The sequence below is a fragment of the Xyrauchen texanus genome, chromosome 44 (genome assembly GCF_025860055.1).
Source record: "Xyrauchen texanus isolate HMW12.3.18 chromosome 44, RBS_HiC_50CHRs, whole genome shotgun sequence".
NCBI classification, from domain to species: Eukaryota; Metazoa; Chordata; class Actinopteri; order Cypriniformes; family Catostomidae; genus Xyrauchen; species Xyrauchen texanus.
This window is the reverse complement of record NC_068319.1, coordinates 8,806,412-8,827,361: the sequence shown is the minus strand read 5'-3', so window position 1 is coordinate 8,827,361 and position 20,950 is coordinate 8,806,412. Positions and strand designations below refer to the sequence as shown.

Sequence of the window (20,950 nt, the reverse complement as noted above, 5' to 3'; positions counted from 1 at the left end):
CTTTTTTGGGCTGTTTTAACCTGCCTTTATATTTTGTGTAGATATTTTTTTTATTTAGATGCTTCCCTGTTTGTGATCTCCTAGCACTTTTCCAGTAAAATTTAGTTTACGTCCATATTAATCCTGATAAATTTGAAAAGTTCCTTTTATTTTTATTTTTTTAACTCTCCATATTCGTTGTTTTCAAACGTTTTCCAAAAGTTGCTCATCCACACTGAATTGTATGAAAATGCTTAAATTCATTCACTGCACCTGCATGAATCCATGTGTGGTCTGAAACTCAATTTTCCTAGTGTTCTGCCACCTGACACCAATTCCGAGTAAACTTCCTGTCGCCTTTGAAGGAATGTAATGTGAACATTGTACAAAATAACATTTATCTTTAACAATGCTATCAAAGTGGATAGCTGGCATGACAATGCCGCTACAACATAGGACGTCATCATGATTGTTTTAGGCTGAATGGATTTGATGACTGTATATCACATGACAACAAATACGTCATAGTTTTCGAATATATCCATTTTCCCTGTCCTCACTACTATGGCATTTTCAAATGTATTCACTGGGGCCATGTCCACACTAATACACTTCTATTTGAAAATGCATCTTTTTCTCTACATTTTGGCCTTCGTCCACACTGAGACAGCCTATTTGACAGCGAAAACGGAGCCTTTCGAAAACGCTCTCCCAAGTGGATACATTTGAAAACGCAGTTTTTGAGTTGTAGTGTGGACAGGGAAAACAGAGATATCTGAAAACAATGACGTATTTGTCGTAAAAGCTTTGTTAAAGATAAATGTTACTTTGTACAACCTTTACACTGCATTCCATCAATGGGACGTTTACTCAAAATTGCTGTCCATCAACATCTAGCATGTGCAGTAAGCGGATTTAAGAGTTTAATATGTTTCAGTGTGGACAAGCAACTTTTGGAAAATGCTCGAAAACGGCAGTGTGGATGGAGAGCGTTTCAGAAATGGCATTTTATAATGTGTCCGGATTAATGTGGATGTGGCCTGGGAGAGCATTTTTGAAAAGCTTTGTTTTCACTAGACAAAAATCACCTCAGTGTGGACGGAAGGCCAACAGGTTGTGAAATTAATGCATTTGCAAATGAAAACTTATTAGCGTAGACGTGGCCTCAGTCATTATATTTGAGATGTTATTGTTTAGTTTTTTTCAAGCTTCCTATTTGATCTAATAAGAGTGTGTTTATTGTCTATAGGGGAGTTTAAAGAGGACAGCGGTTGTTGGTTCTCTGAGCCTACGAGACGAGACAGTGGCGGCTTGACTCCAGTGGATCAGATTCCCTTACTGGGAGGTTCTTTGCGACCACACAGTCCTTCTCCTCTGGTCCGGCCCCCGACCATGCCCTCCACACCCCTCACCACCTGCCTGTATCCCCGCTACATCCTGTCACCCGGCGAGATTCATATCTCCCACGGTTACGCAGAGAGTCTCACCGACCCCAGCCCGTACTACACGTCTCGGCCTGTTCGACTTCATGGACACACCTCGACTCCACCCATTACTCCACCCTCTAGGAGGAGACACCGCCTCAAGCCTCCCTGCACCCCTCCTCCACCCTCCCGCAAAGTTCTACTTCTTCTTCCCAACATCACGATGACCCGCAGCAAGAGCCACGAGAGCCAGCTTGGCAACCGCATTGAGGACACACCCACAAACAAGTAAATCATGACAGGGCTCACACCCGGGCTCAGTTTGAGAGAGGCCACATCCACATTAATCTGTTTTCAGTTTCCTAACATCACCGTTTTCCAATGTATGCAGCAATAGAGGATTTTCGAGTTAATAGTGTCACTCTAGGTGAATTTAGGGGACCAGGTTCCAACACAGACTAGATGGAAGCATGATGCTTATGTAATTACATTTAAAGAACTTAAATGTTTTTTTGTTTTTGTTTTCTCGAGCAAGCTCAATCGCAAAAACTGAATTGGAGTCCACCTGCAGGGAATACATAACGTTATCTAGCTGGCAGTCATAGATGTGATTTTTTACTATTTTCCATTGTTTTCCAGCAAAAGTGTGTTTTACAGAACAATACTTTTACAGAACTAATTCATCTTGGTTTATGTTAGTTTCAAAATATACTAATACATTTTTTAAATACAGTGGAGTTGTCAATATGCAATCTGAGTTGTTCTCATTGTCCGAATAATTTAAGTGAAAAAGATGTATTGCTAAATTAACATGAATTTCAGAATTACTTGCATGCATTTATACTTTTCAGTGGAAGCAATAAAATCTGACCTTTTGTAAGAAACAGCTAACATGGTCAGTATCACAAATTTGCTTATTTGATTTGTGACCAAAAATAATGCAAAATCCTAAATATTTGTTTATTTTATTTCAATGTAGACTTTTGAACCCCATTGTAAAAGTAAATGTAGATTATGTACTATATATATTAGATTATATACTGTATAAAGAGATTTATAAAATGCAATATATTTGCATGATATGTACGTAAAATTGACAATTAAATTAACGTTTTACCAATAGTTTCTCTCAATTCACTCAATAATATTTTAAAATATCTGTGACTTCAATTATTCGTCCAAGCATTTATCTTCACTGTTATCTTCTTTAATGTTGACAATCCCAAGATTCTAAATATTGCCCTATTAATCCACCTAACCTGTCACTAATGGTTGTGATCTTGGTCTTATTTTCTCAAATTACGCTGACTGTCTTTCATTGTCCTCAGGTGTGTGAAAAAGAACAAGCTGTTCCTGAACGTCCAGATTAATGGAAATGGCTGTGAGGACTCTCTGTCACGCTCTCCCACTCTCTCTGCACGAACCCCTGGGCCGGCACCCGCCACAGCCCCTTACACCCTGCCGGGCACCCCTACATTTCAGGAGGAGCACAGCGGACTGAGGAGTGAGTTCATACTCACACAGTTCTTGACTCTGAAGATCTTTAGTTCAGGTAGAACAGACTGCAGTAAAGTGCTTGCTGAATGCAGTTTGGGTTCAGAGTTCAGCCTCTCAGTTTGAAGAGGAAGCTCTCACCTGCACTCTACTCAGTCAAATACTCCTGTTATGACTGGTGGTTTTTATGGGAACAGAGTAAATGATTCACACTCCTGTGTCAACACAGCTTTGATACAATGATGTGTTTGAGTCTGAGTATATTTGTGAAAGCACAACGGTTTTCTGTGTGGTAACAAGTGATTGTTGTGTTGTAAAAGTTCCAATGTGTCTGGTGGTTTTGTTTTGGATGAGACCAAGTTATTTAGAAATTCTTAGAATCAAATGAAAGCTTGAATCCTTTGAAGATATTAGATAATATCTTTATCTTTATAATATCTAATAATATTTTTGAATTTTAGATAATGTTACAATCCACCGCAGTTCACCTCAGGCTCTGCGGAGAGACATCGGTCTGGCTGTCACTCACAGGTAATCCTGCCTATTTGAGTCCAAATTGCTATGCTGTGTGGCAGGTGCTATTTACACCTAGTGCAAATAGTCACCCCTGAAAAATATAGACTTGTATATTTAAAAAATAACAATAAATCGAGGACACAGTAAGGCACTTACAATGGAAGTGAATGGGACCATTCCATAAGCATTAATATACACATTGTTTCACAAGTATAACCACAGGACATAAACATTATGCGTTTTTGGGCCTTGTGTGCTCAGATAGGAGACAATGGCAGGCATACACACAGTCATAAAGGCTGACTGAGGCCTGTAGGAACACTCAAAGCCTGATAATACAAAATTGGCACCAAAATCAAACAAAGGGAGTCCAAACAGACAGTAGATCCCATCAAGCCTTGCTCACTTTACACCTAGGTGTGAAATTCTGAAGGATCAAACTCTCAACCGCTATTGGATGAAATGCACAACAAAACACATCCCTCAATCATGATGTCATCAAGAGTATAAAACCCCAGAGATTCCTCCTCAGCCTTGCTTCCAGCGACAGTATTTGATCTAGTTGCAGCCTTGCTGCTCCCAGGTGTAGCCTCGCTGCCCAAGGAAGTAACATACGTACCTGAACTTTGGCCATACAATCTCGCTGGACGAGCTGAGATTCTCCGTGTTCTATCTAGCACACTAACGGATCCAAAGGGGACCGCTGAGCAATCCGCGTCTCACCCATTTGCCTGCAGAAGTGAAGAAAGAAGATTTATCTTCCTTCTTCAACCAAGTAGACTTAACTGATTTCTCCACATGACGCACTCTTCATGAGAGCCACGCCCGTCATTTTGTGCACTCCTTCTCTCCTTAAGCTGCGTACACACTGCCAGCGACTTTGTCGCTGCAGGTTGCCAGTGGCTGGCGGTGAAGTCGCTAGTGGGTGTTCCCATTACTGGTAACGTTTATAAATAACATTCACTGATGTCATTCCATTGCTGTTGACAGCGAATCTCTTTTCTTGCCGCTAAAAACAAACATTTTGGAGGGAAAAGACTAAATATAAATGGAATCAGTACATAAAATACTTTATATCAAAGATGAATGAGAAACAAGGCGTGCTGTTTGCCATAGCGGCTGTTTATCTGCGGTGAAAATGCAAATGCCGGTCTGTCTATTGTACTTTTTTATATTAATTTATATTATATTGTTCTGCATGCACCTGTGCCCAGGGCTGGCAGGGGATGTCAGTGCTCGGATTCAAGACTTCATTGTTCCCCTTTGGAATGTCAATGTTCTCTGCACATCAACTTTCCTAAGGGAACAATCCTATATTGAGACTGCTATACTGTCTGGTTTTTAGTCCCTGATTTTGAAAATGTATAGTTATCTTTGATGATAGTTGATTTGAAGAATTAATAAGCTAATGTTGATTCTTATCAATGTTCTATTGATTTTAATAATTAATAATTATCCTTGATTATTATTAGTTATTGCTAATAACTGCTCCTGAACGAAGCCCAAACAGCGTGCCAGCTATTCAAGAGAGATAAAATCGCTTTCTAACCCTATCTGTGTAAAGGTAAATCCAATATTACAAATTTGATGCCATGACTATGCAAGGCTGGTTAACCCTGTATGCTATTTTATCACACTAAAATGATGTTTACATGTGTAATGTTTATGTTTTGTGGCTATAATTGTGAAACAGTGTATATTTAAATGTTAATGCCCTGACCCCATTCACTTTCATTGTATTTTCATTACTTTAACTGCTTTTTATTTGTGTGTGTGTGTGTGTGTGTGTGTGTGTGTGTGTGTGTGTGTGTGTGTGTGTGTATGTTTACAGGTTCTCCACAAAGTCATGGCTCTCCCAGACATGTCAGGTGTGCCAGAAAAACATGATCTTTGGGGTGAAATGTAAACACTGCAGGTGGGTTACTACAGGTGTTTAGGAGACCACACCCACTAACTGCTGATATCTCCTCAAAGTCATCTATGTAAAAATCAAACACTCAGCAGCATCTTTTGCTACTTTAGGTTAAAGTGTCATAACAAATGCACTAAAGAAGCTCCCTCCTGCAGAATCTCATTCCTGCCAAGTAAGTTCCTCTCATCAAATTGCTCAGAGTATAAAATCTCATGTCTTCACCAAACAGATGCAATGTTATAATGTTTTTCATTTGCATCTCACAGTCACAAAAATTCGTAGGACTGAGTCTGTACCCTCGGACATCAACAATCCTGTGGACCATCCACCAGAGGCGCCGCAGTTTGGAACGCTACCAAAGGCATTAACAAAGAAGGTAATTATTCATATATTTTTAGAATTGTATACAACAATAGATCTTGTACTATTTTTGCAGTATGTATTTCCTGTGTGTCAAATTAAACTGAAGGAATATTTTCTATGATTTTCAACATCTCTTGCTTGACTTATTATTTTATTGGACTGAGAAAACTTGAGATATTTTTAACAAAACTGGATTAAAAATGCAAAAATGATAACTCATCTTGGGCATAGTGAGATCATGTGACAACCATGTAGCATACGCTAGTTTAAAATATTTCCATACTGCATATTTTTTACATACTGTTTATGCATGCTGTATATAGTATATACTCTAGTATTCCATTCTGAACATAGCAAAAGTCTTAATAGAATATTCAAGACTAACAGACCACTAAAAGCATCAATCTTATTTTTTTTCTGGCAGGATCAACCACCAGCACTGAATCAACTGGACTCCAGCAGTAATCCATCCTCCACCACATCCTCTACACCTTCCTCTCCCGCCCCTTTCCAGCAGAGTAACCCCCCTAGTGTAACTCCGCCCCCAAACCCCTCCCCAAAGGGACACCGTGACAACCGTTTCCACTTTCCAGGTAAGAACCTGAACACACACATATTGAGTGAACAAATACTACACTGATTAACATGCTTAAATAACATGCACACCTGCACTCATCCTGGGTAAAATAACACAAATAAGCTGTGTTTCAATACCTAGTGAGATACCTTGCTGTCTTATTACCTACATAGGGAGCTGCCTTCCAATAAAGATGAGCCCTTCAGTCAAAGAAGCTATCTTAGAAGGTAGCATAATTATGAGTTCAATATAATAATCAGCCTTCCTTTTGGAATAGCTTTTGCTTCAGAAGTACATACATGATGCATTAAAATATAGTATTGCTAGGCAGCTCACTTGGATTTTAAACATACAGCTATAGGCAGATAGCTATAGACACTTTATCGCTACATCTGCTTGTACACTGACTCAGTATAAATCATGTATATCAGCAAAGTGTCATTAAGACCTCACCTCTAACTCAAGACTGTCTCTCTTTCTGCTTCCTGCTTGTCTTCCTCTTTTTCTGTCTACCTTCACAAAGCTGCCTGTTATTTCCAGCACAGACAGCAGTTTATCTTCCCTGGTGAGTTAAACTCAAAATGCTGAATTTTATTTAGTCATTGCAATGATCTCTAGGTCCAGCAACAGATAACATTTCCTAAAGTACACCCTGACAGGTCCTTACGCAAATAGATTTGGATTTGCTTTAGCGTTTATATGCCTCCTGCTGGTGATTTGTGACACTGCATATTGCTATTGGTTGAACATTAGAAATTCTTTATCAGTTCATCAGGTAGTAGACCAAAAAGCTGTTACCTTTGACTTTACCAAATGATAATTGGAAATGTGATTTGAACATCTTTTTCACAGATGTGTGCAGTTCAAGCCTCCTTCATTCTGATGGACTCCCAGACACAGTGTAAGTAACAACTGTTCAGCTCTGAAAATGGGTAGTTGACAGGAAGTTGACATGCTCATGGTGTTTTCATGACCTCATATTTATTGAAAGACTTCTGAAGGAATATTTTTACCTTCAAATATGTATTTGTCACACTGCTGGGCCATTTAAAATGAACAAAGACGATTGAAAATGGTGAAAAACTTTACTGGGGGGTTCTCAACTTTTGTCCCCAATTTGGCATGCCCAATTCCCAATGCGCTCTAAGTCCTCGTGGTGGCGTAGTTACCCCTCTCAGTCCAGGTGGCAGAGAACAAATCTCAGTTGCCTCCGCGTCTGAGACATCAATTCACATATCTTATTACGTGGCTTGTTGAGCGCGTTACCGCAGAGACGTAGTGCGTGTGGAGGCTGCACGCTATTCTCTGTGGCATCCACACGCAACTCACCACATGACCCACCAAGAGCAAGAACCACATTATAGCAATCACGAGGAGGTTAACCTAACATGACTCTACCCACCCTAGCAACCAGGCCAATTGGTTGCTTAGATAGCATGACTGGAGTCACTCAGCACACTCTGGATTCGAACTTGCGACTCCAGGTGTGGTAATCAGCGCCTTTACTCGCTGAGCTACACAGGCCCCCAATAGTGACCTAATATAAAAGTTTTCCCCTTATACATTCATACAAATTCTGACTTAAAATGTAATAAAAGTTATGGACTTGTTACGTGTCACTTCCGAAAAAATGCATACTTCTTCTGTGATCTGTTGTGAGAGTGATTTGGTTGAATTTTTCTGTCTTTGTACAGCAATGAGATCGACCCATCTGTGGAGGAAATGCATGCAGAACAGGATGTGGAAGAAGATAGAGAGGTGAGATGTGGGTGGAAAAAATGAGTGTCTGATTTAATAATAATAAAAAACAAAAGCTAAAGGCACTTTACAGATTAAAATCAAAATACAGCAACACATGATAGAACTATAAAATTTATATAAAGTTTTCAGCTGCATTTAAGTTGACATAGCGACCTAAAAACGCTGTGTTTATGATGTGACGCAAACAAAAGCCTAACACATTCTTAGAAAAGCCCTTGTAATAAATCTGTCTCGGACAGATTGATGAATTCAATTGCAAATGGATTGCTGTGGATTACTGTAGATTTATGTTCAATTATATAGAACTAAACAGTATATTGCATTCTAAAGCCAATTTTCATCTGATCAATGCTTTAAACATCTGCTACAATAATGTAATGCATTTAATTATCAAAATATATTTTTTATAATTATATATATATATATATATATATATATATATATATATATATATATAATCATTATATATTAAATGGTTATTTTATGGGCTTTCTCATATTTATATGTGATTAATTTGATTATTTTGATTACTGTATTGGCATATCATGTAATTAATTAGATTTTATTATACATGTTTAAATAATTAAATGTTTATAACTTTTTCTAGATGTTTGTATATTTGTTACAGTTTGACAAGTTTTTATAATTTGCACATTATCATCAACTAAAATATGTTATTCTCATCAACTTGATCAGAGTCAAATTGACTTGAATATGACATGATGAAATATACATTTAAAGGACATATTTATTAAAAGATATAAACTATTAAAACATTTTTTTTTACAAATGAACACTGACTCTCTCTGGTAGGAGCTAGAGGAGGAGGAAGAGGAGGAAATAGAGGCAGAAGAGGAAGAAGACGTAGCAGTGGATGAGGAAGATGAAGAGGAAGATCTTGAGGAGGAAGAGGATATAGAAGAACTGAATGCCAGCTCAGAGGGAGAATGTGAAGGAGATGAGCTAGATGATCTGCCCAGCACGCGTGGAGGTTCCCATTGGAAAGGACCGATCTCCCGTAAGGCCAGTCAGACCAGCGTGTACCTGCAGGAGTGGGACATTCCCTTCGAGCAACTTGACCTGGGAGAACTTATCGGTAAGGGCCGCTGGGGTCGGGTTCATCGTGGCCGCTGGCACGGAGAGGTGGCCATCCGACTATTGGAGATTGATGGAAACAATCAGGACCATCTGAAGCTTTTTAAGAAGGAGGTTATGAACTACAGACAGACACGTCATGAGAATGTCGTCCTCTTCATGGGAGCATGCATGGCTCCTCCTCATCTCGCCATCATCACTAGGTAACATGTTAAACATCTTCACCTGTGTTTGAAGTAGTGGTCAAATGAGATGGGTTATCAATCACCAATGCAGATGCCACAATCTACAGAGCAGTGTTGGATGATGGCTAATATAAATGAGATAATACAAGATGATGATATCTAATGAGGCATACACAAAGCAAACAGTTGACTAATAAGGGTTTCAATATCTAGACACCAATGTTCCTGATGCCCAATGTAATGATGATATTCACTGATCAGCCACAACATTAAAATCACCTGCCTAATATCATGTAGGTCCCCCTCGTGCTGCCAAAAGAGCTCTGACCCAACGAGGCATGGACTCCACAAGACCTCTGAAGATGTCCTGTGGTATCTGGCACAAAGATGTTAGCAGCAGATCCTTTAATTCCTTTAAGTTGCAAGGTGGGGCCTCCATGGATCAGCCATGTTGGTGAAGCACATCCCACAGATGCTCAATCAGATTGAGATCTGGGGAATTTGGAGGCCAAGTCGACACCTTGAACTCTTTGTCATGTTCCTCAAACCATTCCTGAACAATTTTTGCAATGTGGCAGGGCGCATTATCCTGCTGAAAAGGCCTCTGCCATCAGGGAATACCATTGCCATGAAGTGGTGTACGTGGTCTGCAACAATCATTAGGTAGGTGGTTTGTTTTAAAGTAACATCCACATGAATGCCAGGACCCAAGGTTTCCCAGCAGAACATTGCCCAGAGTATCACACTGTCTCCACCGGCCTGCCTTCTTCCCATAGTGCATCCTTCTGCCATCTCTTCCCCAGGTAAACTATGCACATTCACCTGGCCATTCACATGATCTAAAAGAAAACGTGATTCCACCTTTTTCCATTGCTCTATGGTCCAGTTCTGATGCTCATGTGCCCATTGTAGGCGTTTTCGGAGGTGGACAGTGGTCAGCATGGGCACTCTGACCAGTCTGTGCCTACACAGCCCCATACGCAGCAAGCTGCGATGCACTGTGTGTTCTGACAACTTTCTATCATGGCCAGCATTACGTTTTTCAGCTATTTCTGCTATAATAGCTCTTCTGTGGGATCAGACCAGACGAGCTGGCCTTTGCTCCCCACACACATCAATGAGCCTTGGGCACCCATGACCCTGCCGCCGGTTCAACAGTTTCCCTTCCTTGGACCACTTTTGGTAGGTACTAACCACTGCATACCGGGAACACCCCACAAGACCTGCCGTTTTGGAGATGCTCTGACCCAGTCGTCTAACCATCACAATTTGGCCCATGTCAAAGTCACTCAGATCCTTATGCTTGCCATTTTACCTGCTTCCAACACATGATCTGTTCACTTGCTGCCTAATATATCCCATCCCTCAATCCCATCCAATCACTGCCAACCATGTTAAAAAAAAATAATACATTATCAATTCTGAATCTATGTACTGATTACCATTGTTCCATGTCTTCCAAACATATTGAGTAGTCCAAACATCATCTGCTGCCTGAAACAAAACTTTTGATAGGAAGTTTGGATTGAATGAACATATCTGCATAGAGAGCTGTAGGATGCTCCCTTGCTCCCTATTTAGTGAATAGCTTTACCTCAAGTGTGCTGTCTGTCTGCACTGGTTTCAGAACAGTTTAAAATGCACCTTATTTTCATCCCAACTTCATATAAAGCTTCTGAAAGCAACATTTCAGCTTTTAGACGAACCCATTGATTCTCAATGTGATAATGCACAGTAAATAGAGGATTTCTAAGGAACAAATGTGATAAAGTACACATTAGTGTACATTGTGTTGAACGCCGTGGCGTTTCACGATTAATCACTCAAATTTTTAAAAATGAATATCGGAATTTATTTAGGCTTCTTACCAGATGTAGTTTTGTTGACGTTTCTCCCAAAGACAAACTCCACTGTTCTCGGCACTATGTTATTTGATCACATGTCTCTGTGTGACGAAAGTTTAACTCTTTTCTGACAGCACAGAGTCTCCTGAACTGAGATCAGTTAGTTTAAATTCATTTAAATTATGCAGTTGTGTACAGCAAAGCCAAAATACAATATTCATGCATGTGGATGCAGGGTCAAATGAGGAATTGTAATTACTTGGCAAGTTATTGGCCTAGACGAGATATCCATTGACCAATAGCCTGTACTAGTCTGTTTCGATTGTTCCACAGTTTTGAAATCTTTCAGCTGCCCATTGTCAACAAGTGGTCTTTGAAAAGCACATCTATAATATATAAACTCTATTCCCCACAGTTTCTGCAAAGGCCGGACATTGTACTCTGTTGTCAGGGACACAAAAAACACACTGGACATCAATAAGACTCGACAGATCGCACAGGAGATTGTTAAGGTAATGATTTTGTGTTTAAAGTTTGTGTTTTATGTCTGTGCAGTTGCCAATAACTGAAGCACTTCTTCTGTTCTCTGGGTTGCTCAGGGTATGGGCTACCTTCATGCTAAGGGCATTGTTCACAAGGACCTGAAGTCTAAAAATGTCTTTCATGACACAAACAAAGTAGTCATCACGGATTTTGGCCTGTTTGGAATCTCTGGAGTGGTTCAGGAGGGAAGGTAATTTACTGCGTTGGTCTTGGAGATGTTTCTGTAGCTGTATGTCAATCAATTAACTGTATGTGTATATCAATCTAATAACTGTGTCTCTCTTCAGACGAGAAAATGAACTGAAACTTCCTCATGGGTGGATCTGTTATCTGGCTCCAGAAATCGTACGCAAGATGAGTCCTGGAAACAACGAGGACCAACTTCCGTTTTCTAATGCTGCTGATGTTTATGCCTTTGGGTAAGTAGCAAAATAATCCTGTAATCTTTACATTATCTATAAATAAAATGTCTATTAGCCCAAAGAGTATGTATATAATACATGTATATACACAAATCCCATTGAACAGAAGGGTCTTGACCCCGCTGCCTTTCGCTCATCTCTTTTAGCACCATCTGGTATGAGCTGCAGGCACGAGACTGGCCCATCACCAGTCAGCCTGTAGAGGCTACCATCTGGCAGGTGGGCAGTGGAGAGGGCATCAGGAGGGTGCTGGAAGAGATCAACCTGGGTAAAGAGGTCACGGTGAGTGCCTTTTAAGTCTATTTATTACTTGTCATCTGCTCAATGGGGTGGGAGACTGATGACAAGTAATAAAGTGGAAATGCGCACATGCACATGCTTCATTCCCCATCCCGACTCCTCCCTCATCTGCATATAATTACCATATGTATGTTGCTATAATACCACATTTAATGGTACAAGAAACTATAGAAGATAATACACACACACTGAAGCCTACATGTTGCATGTAAATAGACGCTACTGCTAATAATCATTTCTTAATCTTTGTCTTATTATGGGAAGCTTGTTTACAGAGCATATATCTTATGTCTTATTGAAGTGTCTTATTCTCATACCATTGGAAAATAATTTTTGATTGTATTAAGTATAATCCTAACTTATGCCATTTTTGCTTTTCAGGTAATCAGCGTTTTATTATGTATTTATAGACCCTTAAATTTAATTTTTCATGATGTTTTTCAGTACCTGTTATGGGGTTGTCATTGCATTTTGCTTTGGGTTTACCAGTTAATGGGGCAAGTGGGACATTTTATGCTTATGTTGTGCAGTGCTGCACCTTTGTGCGGCTGTACTGCACTGTGTTTCTGATAAGACCTATCCAGACAGCTGACAGCAATGGTTCATTCTGTTATGTAATGCGTCTGTTTACCAGGCCATTCCACATCAGTTCAAGTGTGAATCACAGATTACCTTTATTTGAATAAATCTTTATTTACCTCAGAACGTGATTTCTGTAATAGAACACAATTCCAATTGGGAACTGAATATACTGTCTCACGAGACAAGAAATCATCATTAGCATTAAAAGTACATGGGAAAGTCTTTCAAAAGCAGTGCATCCTTTCCAATATTTCTGTTTATAGCTTATATTTTAATGCATTTTCAGGTAATTACGTGGAATCAAAATAGTCTAATATCGGCTTTAGATTAGAGTGCTTAACTTCATACTTTTTTATTCTAAGTGTGGGTTATTACATAAAAAGTGTTTGTTAAGATCATTACTTGTCCAGTTGGAGTCGGCAATTCACACACACCAGTAAAAGAGTGCGTACACACAGTCAAGAGTTAGTTTTTTTATAAATCCTGATGTACAGTATACGTGGGAAATTGTGTATGCACCATTTGATGCCAGTTTTGTGCATACGCAACGTTTATACATCAGGCCCCAGGTATATGAAAAAGACACCTAAAACATTGAATTATTGAGTAATAATTGGAAGGTAATCAATCCCTGTTTGTCTATAATCTTGTGTTTGTGTTGACTGCTAGTCTTCTGTTTGTGCCACAGGAGATTCTGTCTGCCTGCTGGTCATATGAAGCCCACAATCGACCCACTTTCACCCAGGTGGCTGACATGCTGGAGAAACTGCCCAAACTCAACCGACGACTGTCTCACCCTGGGCACTTCTGGAAGTCTGCAGAGTATGTATCCTAGAACCCGACATAGTTTACAAAGCTTTACATGCTGAAGAAATGACAGAAGAGATGACCTCAGAGACACCACTGTGTATTACACACCATCTTCAGTCATTCAGTTCATTATCTATATTAGCAGTACCTGTCTGATGTGTACATGAGCACTGTGCTTTCTGCCAGTGATGAGCTTTTGAAAAGGAAAAAATCATTCCAAACTTATCTGTGACGTTTTAAGGTTTTACTATTATTGTTTCAAGAAGTTTCCCTTTGTCTGAGTTGTACTAGTTGATCTTCTCACAATTCCATTTTTAGTTTAGTTGTTAAAGGAATATTTCACCCAAAAAAGGGTGTCTTCATTTACTTACCATCATGTCATTCCAAACCTGAATGTCTTTCTTTTTTACATTGTACTCAAGAAGGCAGAATGTTGGATACTGACAGCCTCAGTCACCATTCACTTTCATTGTAGAGATAAAAGATGCTAAGTCAATGGTGACTGAGGCTATCATTCTGCATAACATCTCCTTTTGTGTTTGATGGAAGAAATAAAGTCAGACTGGTTTGAAACCATATGAGTGGAAGTAAATGATTTTTTTTGGGGTAAACATTTCCTTTAAATTATACAGTAGATATTTATGATGTCTTTGATGCCTGTTTGCTTAGTTTTCTCTTAAAGGAATGTTCTAGATTCAATGTAGTTAGTTAAACTTTGACTCATCCCTCCTTTTGTAAAAATAAACCAAAATTGTGTTTACAGTAATGCACCTTCAATGAAAGTCTATGGGGCAAGACATTCCGGAGCATTTAGAGCACATCTGTACACATATGCTAGTTATTTTAGTTGTAAAGTTTGTCCTTTTTGGCGGTGGTTACGTGTTACAGACTTACTGTGGTGGTAACAATCCTCAGTACTGATGAGGGTGATAGAGTTACCTTCAAACATTTGTTATTTTTCAGGTAAATTTCTATAAATATTTTGACTTAACTTATTTGTTCAGAAATATTCTCTTCAATCTCTTCTGCCATGACAGTAGTTGACATGAAAGAAAAAAATCACAGTTTAAATGGACAGTTCACACTAATGTCTGCTATAGCACCCCTTGTGGTAACATTGAGAATGCTACGCATACTTGTGTTTTGTTATGAATTGCATTCTGACACATTTCGGAATGCAACAATGTGCAAAATCGAGCTTGTGACCCTTGAAACATCTGTGTTCACATACTTGCGTAGAGTATGTTTTGACCTTAACTTGGTTCCTGTTCACAAGGTTCCCGTAGCTCAACTGGTATATCATGCCGCTAGCAACGGCAAAATCATGGGTTTGATTCCCAGGGAACACAAAAACGTATAATATGTATTCCTTGAATGCACCGTAAGTCACTTTGGATAAAAGCTTCTGCCTAATGCAGAAATGTAAATGTAACTTTTGAACCTGGAACATTCCTTTTAGCCTCCTTTTCAAACATTTACTGCTAATTGTAACAGATTCTTTCTTACTACTTACTACTTACTTTTATTCCTTGTGTCAGAACTAAGCATTAGCAACCTAATCCCTCCTTTTTCTCTTGCTCTCTTCTGTCTATCTTTTATTTTTTATTTTTGTAGGTTGTAGCTGTGTGCCTGAAACATGTGCAGTGCAAAACATACAAACCCTGGCTCTGCCTTGCATGCCTGCCCTCCTCTGGACTTACAAACTAACCATCACCTGCTCTTCCATCTCTGACTTTCTATGGGTCTCTGGGGGGTGGTGGTGGTGGTGGGGTGGGGGACTATTGTGGTGATGCGTTAAATAAAACGCTTTGCCTTGATTATTCTTTAATGATTTCCTTTACTGGAGTGTGCGGCTGGTTCTCTCTTCCCCTCCTGCTCCATTTTGTGCGGTCACATGATGCATTTCCTGTTGGATTCGCAGGATTCAATGACACTAAGGTGAAGATGTATGCCAAGCTCCTCTGCTTTTCCTCTTTTTCTCCTTTTCTCTCCCTCTTTCGTGGTCTTGGTGCCTCTTAGTCTTGCGTGACATAAGCTGATTCTGTCTCTGACTGGACCGTCCGGTTCATGCTGACACACCTATGGTTGTCACTTCCTCCACAGTGTCCGATAGTAGATGTTTTCATTTCACAAATGATAATGTTCTCAATGGAGATTTATTTAGCTGTGAGGGTCTTTTTAATATGGTCAGCCCTTAAAACAGAAAGCTTTCTGAACATTTAAGGGAGTTTACTCAAAAATGAAAATTCAGTCATCATATACTCAGCCTTGGAAGGAAGAAATTCATACAGGTTTGGAATGAGGGTGAGGAAAATCATGACAGAATGTTCATTTCTGGGTGTACTTTGGACAACTTTGCCCTTTTAGGGTTATAATATCTGATACAGACTGCAAATATGAGTCAAAGAGAAGTATGTGTCTTCTCACCTGACTATAGGTCCTTTTTATATCAAGGATGTTAAAAGCAGATCGCTTTGCACGAATTATATAGAGCGCTAGATGAACTCAGCAGAGCATTGTTCCATAAGTTGTGTAAACACGAACTCTTATGTGTGTTTGTGCGTAATGTTTGTAATGTTTTGTATGTGGACGGGTGTGTGTTTGTTCTGTGAAAGACTGGATTTTGTGGTTTGGAAATATCTATGACAAGTACATTTTTTATGTATAAATATGGTTTATTTATTGTACAGTCAATGAACAGAATTCTTTTAATATTTATATGGACATTTTATATATATCTATATGTATATATATAATGTATATCATGACATTTTTTTAATAGGTATTGCTGTCCTATCCCAGATGTAAATATTCTTTATATTTTTTCATGTAACCAAAAAGAAAAAACTGTAAAAAGAATGGGTCGATACATGTTCTGTACAGTCATATTTTTGTATTGCATGTGGCTACTGTACACATTGTCTGTTCTCATTCTTGAAAGACAATAAAACCAAGCTTGTCACGTGACTGTTGTTAGATTCATACATGCTAGTCATTTTTTTACAAGAACTCAAATATTGAGATTTGCAGAGACATGTGATGTCAGAGGTGATCTTTGGAAGTTTCTTTCTTTTGTTCATTCTGTCTGTCTATCAGGCACGTTTTCCTATCTATCTATCCATCCATTCATCCATCCATCTCTGTCTGTCCTGTTATATACAGTTGAAGTCAGAAGTTTACATACACTTAGAAACTCATAGAAAACGAATTTAACGAATTTATTTCATATTACCAAACTATAGTTTTGCTTAATATTTAGGACATCAACTTTATGCATGACACAAGTCACCCAGCAATTTGTTTTACTTTTAATTGACTATATCACAATTTCAGTGGGTCAGAAGTTTACATACACTAAGTTAACTGTGTCTTTAAGCAGCTTGGAAAATTCAGAAAATTATGTCAAGCCTTTAGGCAATTTGCCAATTAGCTTCTGATAGTACATCTGAAAATTATGTGGATGTACTTGTAGGGAGGATGTTATAATGCTTCCACCCTCTAGGGGGAGCTGTAATTTATTTTGTTCCAAATTGTGTTACTGAGCCTTTCATTAGAGTGTTGAAGCTGATTTGTGTTCCCTCGAGACATATCCAGCTGCAGACCCGCAGCACCAGAACCTGAAGTGAGGGGCGGAGTTAATTGACAATGAGACAAGCATGGCGGAGAGCATGGTGAGTTGTGTAACGGTTTTGACATCATGTTGTGAAAAATTATCGCATATATTAAGTTCAGCGTTTATCTGCTAAATATTTAATTTGTGCATAACTTTATCATCTTAATGAAGCTTGAATATGTTGTCATACTTTACTGTATTAAAAAAAAAAATCTACGGATGGTTCGATACATTTTTGCGTGTTGTAAATGAGCCTTGCGGTGACGTTTTGAAGACATCTTGTGAAGGTGTTAAAGTGTTTGTTCCACGTTCCTCTGTTATATGCATTGTTTGTGAGTTAATGTTACCTTACAGTTGAGGGGTTTTTTTTACGTTGAGATTATTGTGTGGCGCTTTCATCTCTTGTAGAGACATTTCGAATGAATGAAGACCACAAGGAAAAGGCCCGCAACAATCTCCTGGAACAGTCAGAAGCTTCCAGAGAGCCCTTTCTATTTCATTTTGTGTTCAGGGATGACATGGAGTTATTTTAGCAAGAATGTAAGGACAAAATGGGCCTGAGAGTGAATTCCTCATTTGATACATTTTAAGTTTAATTTATACAGGATTGTCATGATAAAATGGGCCTAGGGGTGAATTCTTCATTTGTTGTATATATTTTTATTGTTTCTTTTAAAATTATGCTGAATTTTCTCTCTTTTTAAGTTTTTTGACATGTTTTATTTTACATAAAGAAAAATGCATGCTGCACATGTTCTTGTGAAATAAAGTATATTTTATATAAAATGCCCATAAGTTTCAAGCATTTTTTTTCACCATCATGATCAGGAAGTAACTCTCATAATACAACGAAACGGATAACTATATACAATTATATTACACAAGATCAATGTTTTAAAATGCTTATTGTACTGTACCTTAAAGAATCATTATAACATACGTATAAAGTATGATGTTTCGTTTGTAATAAAAGCAAAGTACTCTTCAAAACGTTAGGTGGCGCTACTCGGTTTCGAACGTAAGCTCCGCCCCTCACTTCAGGTTCTGAAACTGGTGGTGCTGCGGGTCTGCAGCTGGATACTATTGTGGTTCCCTCTGGGAAGGTAAGAAGGGTTAATCTAATTAATTTCTTTATCAATATTGCCCATCCATGTTCTTGCAGTACAATTATTCACTTGTTAAAATGTTTGTAGAAAGGATGTTATTTGTGGCAGATGGGTGTTCAAATTATTAAGTAATTCCATGTGGCTGATTGCATTTAGGCTCATTTAACAATTACATCTGTGTTTATTTTTGTATGTAAGACTATTTATCTTTGTTTGGTTTACTTTTATGTATTTTAATAGTTTTTGTGAACCATATTTAATTGTAACATACTACCATTTTTTATTTGAATTGTTTTATTGGGGGTTGTTTATTTGTGCTGTTACAATTAATATGTGAACTAAACCGATTTGTGTTCCCTCTGGGAAGCCTGTTGTTTCCCTTATGCCTGATGTAGAAAGAGGGAAAATAATAAAAGAGAGCTGCCCTGCTTCAAACACAGCAACGCCTGGTGTCCCCTCCCCTTTCTCACTCACACCTAAACACAACGCAGAGATAAATTAGTGAAGAAGAGGGGGCCTAAGGTGCAGACATTGCCAAACAAGGGTTACATACTGAAGCAACATCAGCCACGAAGTTAAAGCTTGGTCGCAAATGGGTCATCCAAATTGACAATGACCCCAAGTATACCTCCAAAGATGTGGCAAAATGTAAAGGCAATGCTACCAAATACTAACAAAGTGTATGTAAAGTTCTGACCCACTGGGAATGTGATGGAAGAAATGAAAGCTGAAATAAATAATTCTATATTATTATTCTGACATTTCACATTCTTAAAATAAAGTAGTGATCCTAACTGACCTAAGACAGGAAATGTTATCTACGATTAAATGTCAGGTATTGTGGAAAAACTGAGTTTTAATGTATTTGGCTATGGTGTATGTAAACCTCTATCTGTTTGTCTTCCAGTCAATTTGGTCTCTCTCATTGGTTATTACTGTAATGAACTGTAGGGGGCAGTGTTAATCTGTAACGCTGCAGGAAGCCCATTAAATGTTGGATAAGGTGTCAGGTGTACCAGAACATAGGTCACATATGTCACTGTGAACATCTGTAGCAAAATTAAGCCCTTAAACCCATGTATTCCTTTTAAAGGTAGTTTTTGAGACTTTCAAAAACCAAAGCATTTTATTTCATAAGACTAAACAAATTGGGCCAAACCAAATTTAATAGTCTAAAAATCAGCCACTGAAAAACCCATATTGGTTTTGGGGGGGGAAGTAATCATAAAACGTTGCTAACCCACATATTGTTTTACATCTTGTGGCTATACTTATTTGAATGTTTATGGATTGGCCCCATTCACTTTCACTGTAAGTGCCTCACTGTAACTTCAATTTTTGCTTTTGTTTAAAGAAAAGGAGCTGCAAGTCAAATTTGTTTTCTGTGGTAATCAACATTATGCCACATATGCTGTCGACTGAGCTCAATTTATATTGAACCCAGAATAATCCTTTAAAGTCTATGGTTGTCACAAACCTGCTGTTTTTATAAACCGAAAACAATACTCAGTAAAAAAAAGTTTTTATAAAGCTCATCATTAAATCCTTGTAACACAGTAAATAAAAAGCTGAAACAAATCTGTAATTTCAGCAGTTTGAGGACAGTAGGCCGTATTTTAATGAATAACATCTCCTTAGTCTCTTGAGAAACTTTCCAGTCCGTGTTTCCAAAGCACAGTTTTGAGTTGAAGAGTTGACCACAAAGGTTTGCTTTGTGTCTCAGAGGCAGCTTCTAATTTCTCTGTGTCTGAGAGCATTCACTGTTCTGCCTGAACCATGCTGTTTCCGGCATCTCTTTGAATTTTACCCCAACAGCGCCTCACTCTGCCTGCAACAAGCTGTTCTTTTCTGTTCTCTCTCTCTCTCTCTCTCTCTCTCTCTCTCTCTCTCTCACCAGATTAATGAATCTGTTTCTCTTACAGAATGTGACTGGAAAATGAGTAAATGGTCAAGACACTTATCAACAGAAGAGTGCATGAGCTATTGGACAGAGGGTTGATCATCTGCACAGTGCAAAATGTTATTTCCTATAAAATGATTTTGTTTTAGATTATTTAACTATTAAAATACTGCACATGAACAGTGTGTAAATTATAAAGATTTTTGGGAAAATTGTAAATTAAACGAGAGATGTTTTATACATAATTTCTTCAATGAAGTTTGTATACTATAGATCAGTGAATACATGAAGTGTTCGCAAATAATCTAAAAATCACTGGTCTGGTTGTTTTCAACTTGAATATGAGTGCATGTGTACTATTCTCATTTGTGTTCAGTTACAAATTTTTGTCTATTTTAGATCAGATTACAAATAAAGACTTATAATAAGACTTAATAATTATAACAGCAGATAAGTTTGATTACAGAAATACAAATAGATCATTTTAAACATACATATATGTATAAAAAAAAAATAATAATTTA

The 20,950-nt window shown here is 38.3% G+C and overlaps 1 protein-coding gene across 3 annotated transcripts in view; it reads left to right on the top strand.

Annotated features, from left to right (window-relative positions):
• Nucleotides 1-16,757, top strand: part of ksr1a (kinase suppressor of ras 1a) — a 42,588-nt gene extending 25,831 nt beyond the window's left edge. The window contains exons 4-20 of one of the 3 annotated variants that reach the window (XM_052117165.1): nucleotides 1,229-1,691; nucleotides 2,732-2,907; nucleotides 3,359-3,428; nucleotides 5,245-5,328; nucleotides 5,436-5,497; nucleotides 5,592-5,701; nucleotides 6,113-6,281; nucleotides 6,789-6,830; nucleotides 7,118-7,166; nucleotides 7,960-8,023; nucleotides 8,840-9,324; nucleotides 11,566-11,662; nucleotides 11,750-11,883; nucleotides 11,981-12,112; nucleotides 12,262-12,397; nucleotides 13,686-13,819; nucleotides 15,422-16,757. In XM_052117165.1, the coding sequence (XP_051973125.1) occupies nucleotides 1,229-1,691; nucleotides 2,732-2,907; nucleotides 3,359-3,428; nucleotides 5,245-5,328; nucleotides 5,436-5,497; nucleotides 5,592-5,701; nucleotides 6,113-6,281; nucleotides 6,789-6,830; nucleotides 7,118-7,166; nucleotides 7,960-8,023; nucleotides 8,840-9,324; nucleotides 11,566-11,662; nucleotides 11,750-11,883; nucleotides 11,981-12,112; nucleotides 12,262-12,397; nucleotides 13,686-13,819; nucleotides 15,422-15,428 (2,414 nt within the window). In that variant the 3' untranslated portion in view covers nucleotides 15,429-16,757. Of the gene's footprint in view, nucleotides 1-1,228; nucleotides 1,692-2,731; nucleotides 2,908-3,358; nucleotides 3,429-5,244; nucleotides 5,329-5,435; nucleotides 5,498-5,591; nucleotides 5,702-6,112; nucleotides 6,282-6,788; nucleotides 6,831-7,117; nucleotides 7,167-7,959; nucleotides 8,024-8,839; nucleotides 9,325-9,603; nucleotides 9,737-11,565; nucleotides 11,663-11,749; nucleotides 11,884-11,980; nucleotides 12,113-12,261; nucleotides 12,398-13,685; nucleotides 14,007-15,421 lie in introns of those variants that run through there. The other 2 variants (XM_052117164.1, XM_052117166.1) reach the window with 2 other exon arrangements.
• The last annotated feature ends 4,193 nt before the right edge of the window (nucleotides 16,758-20,950 follow it).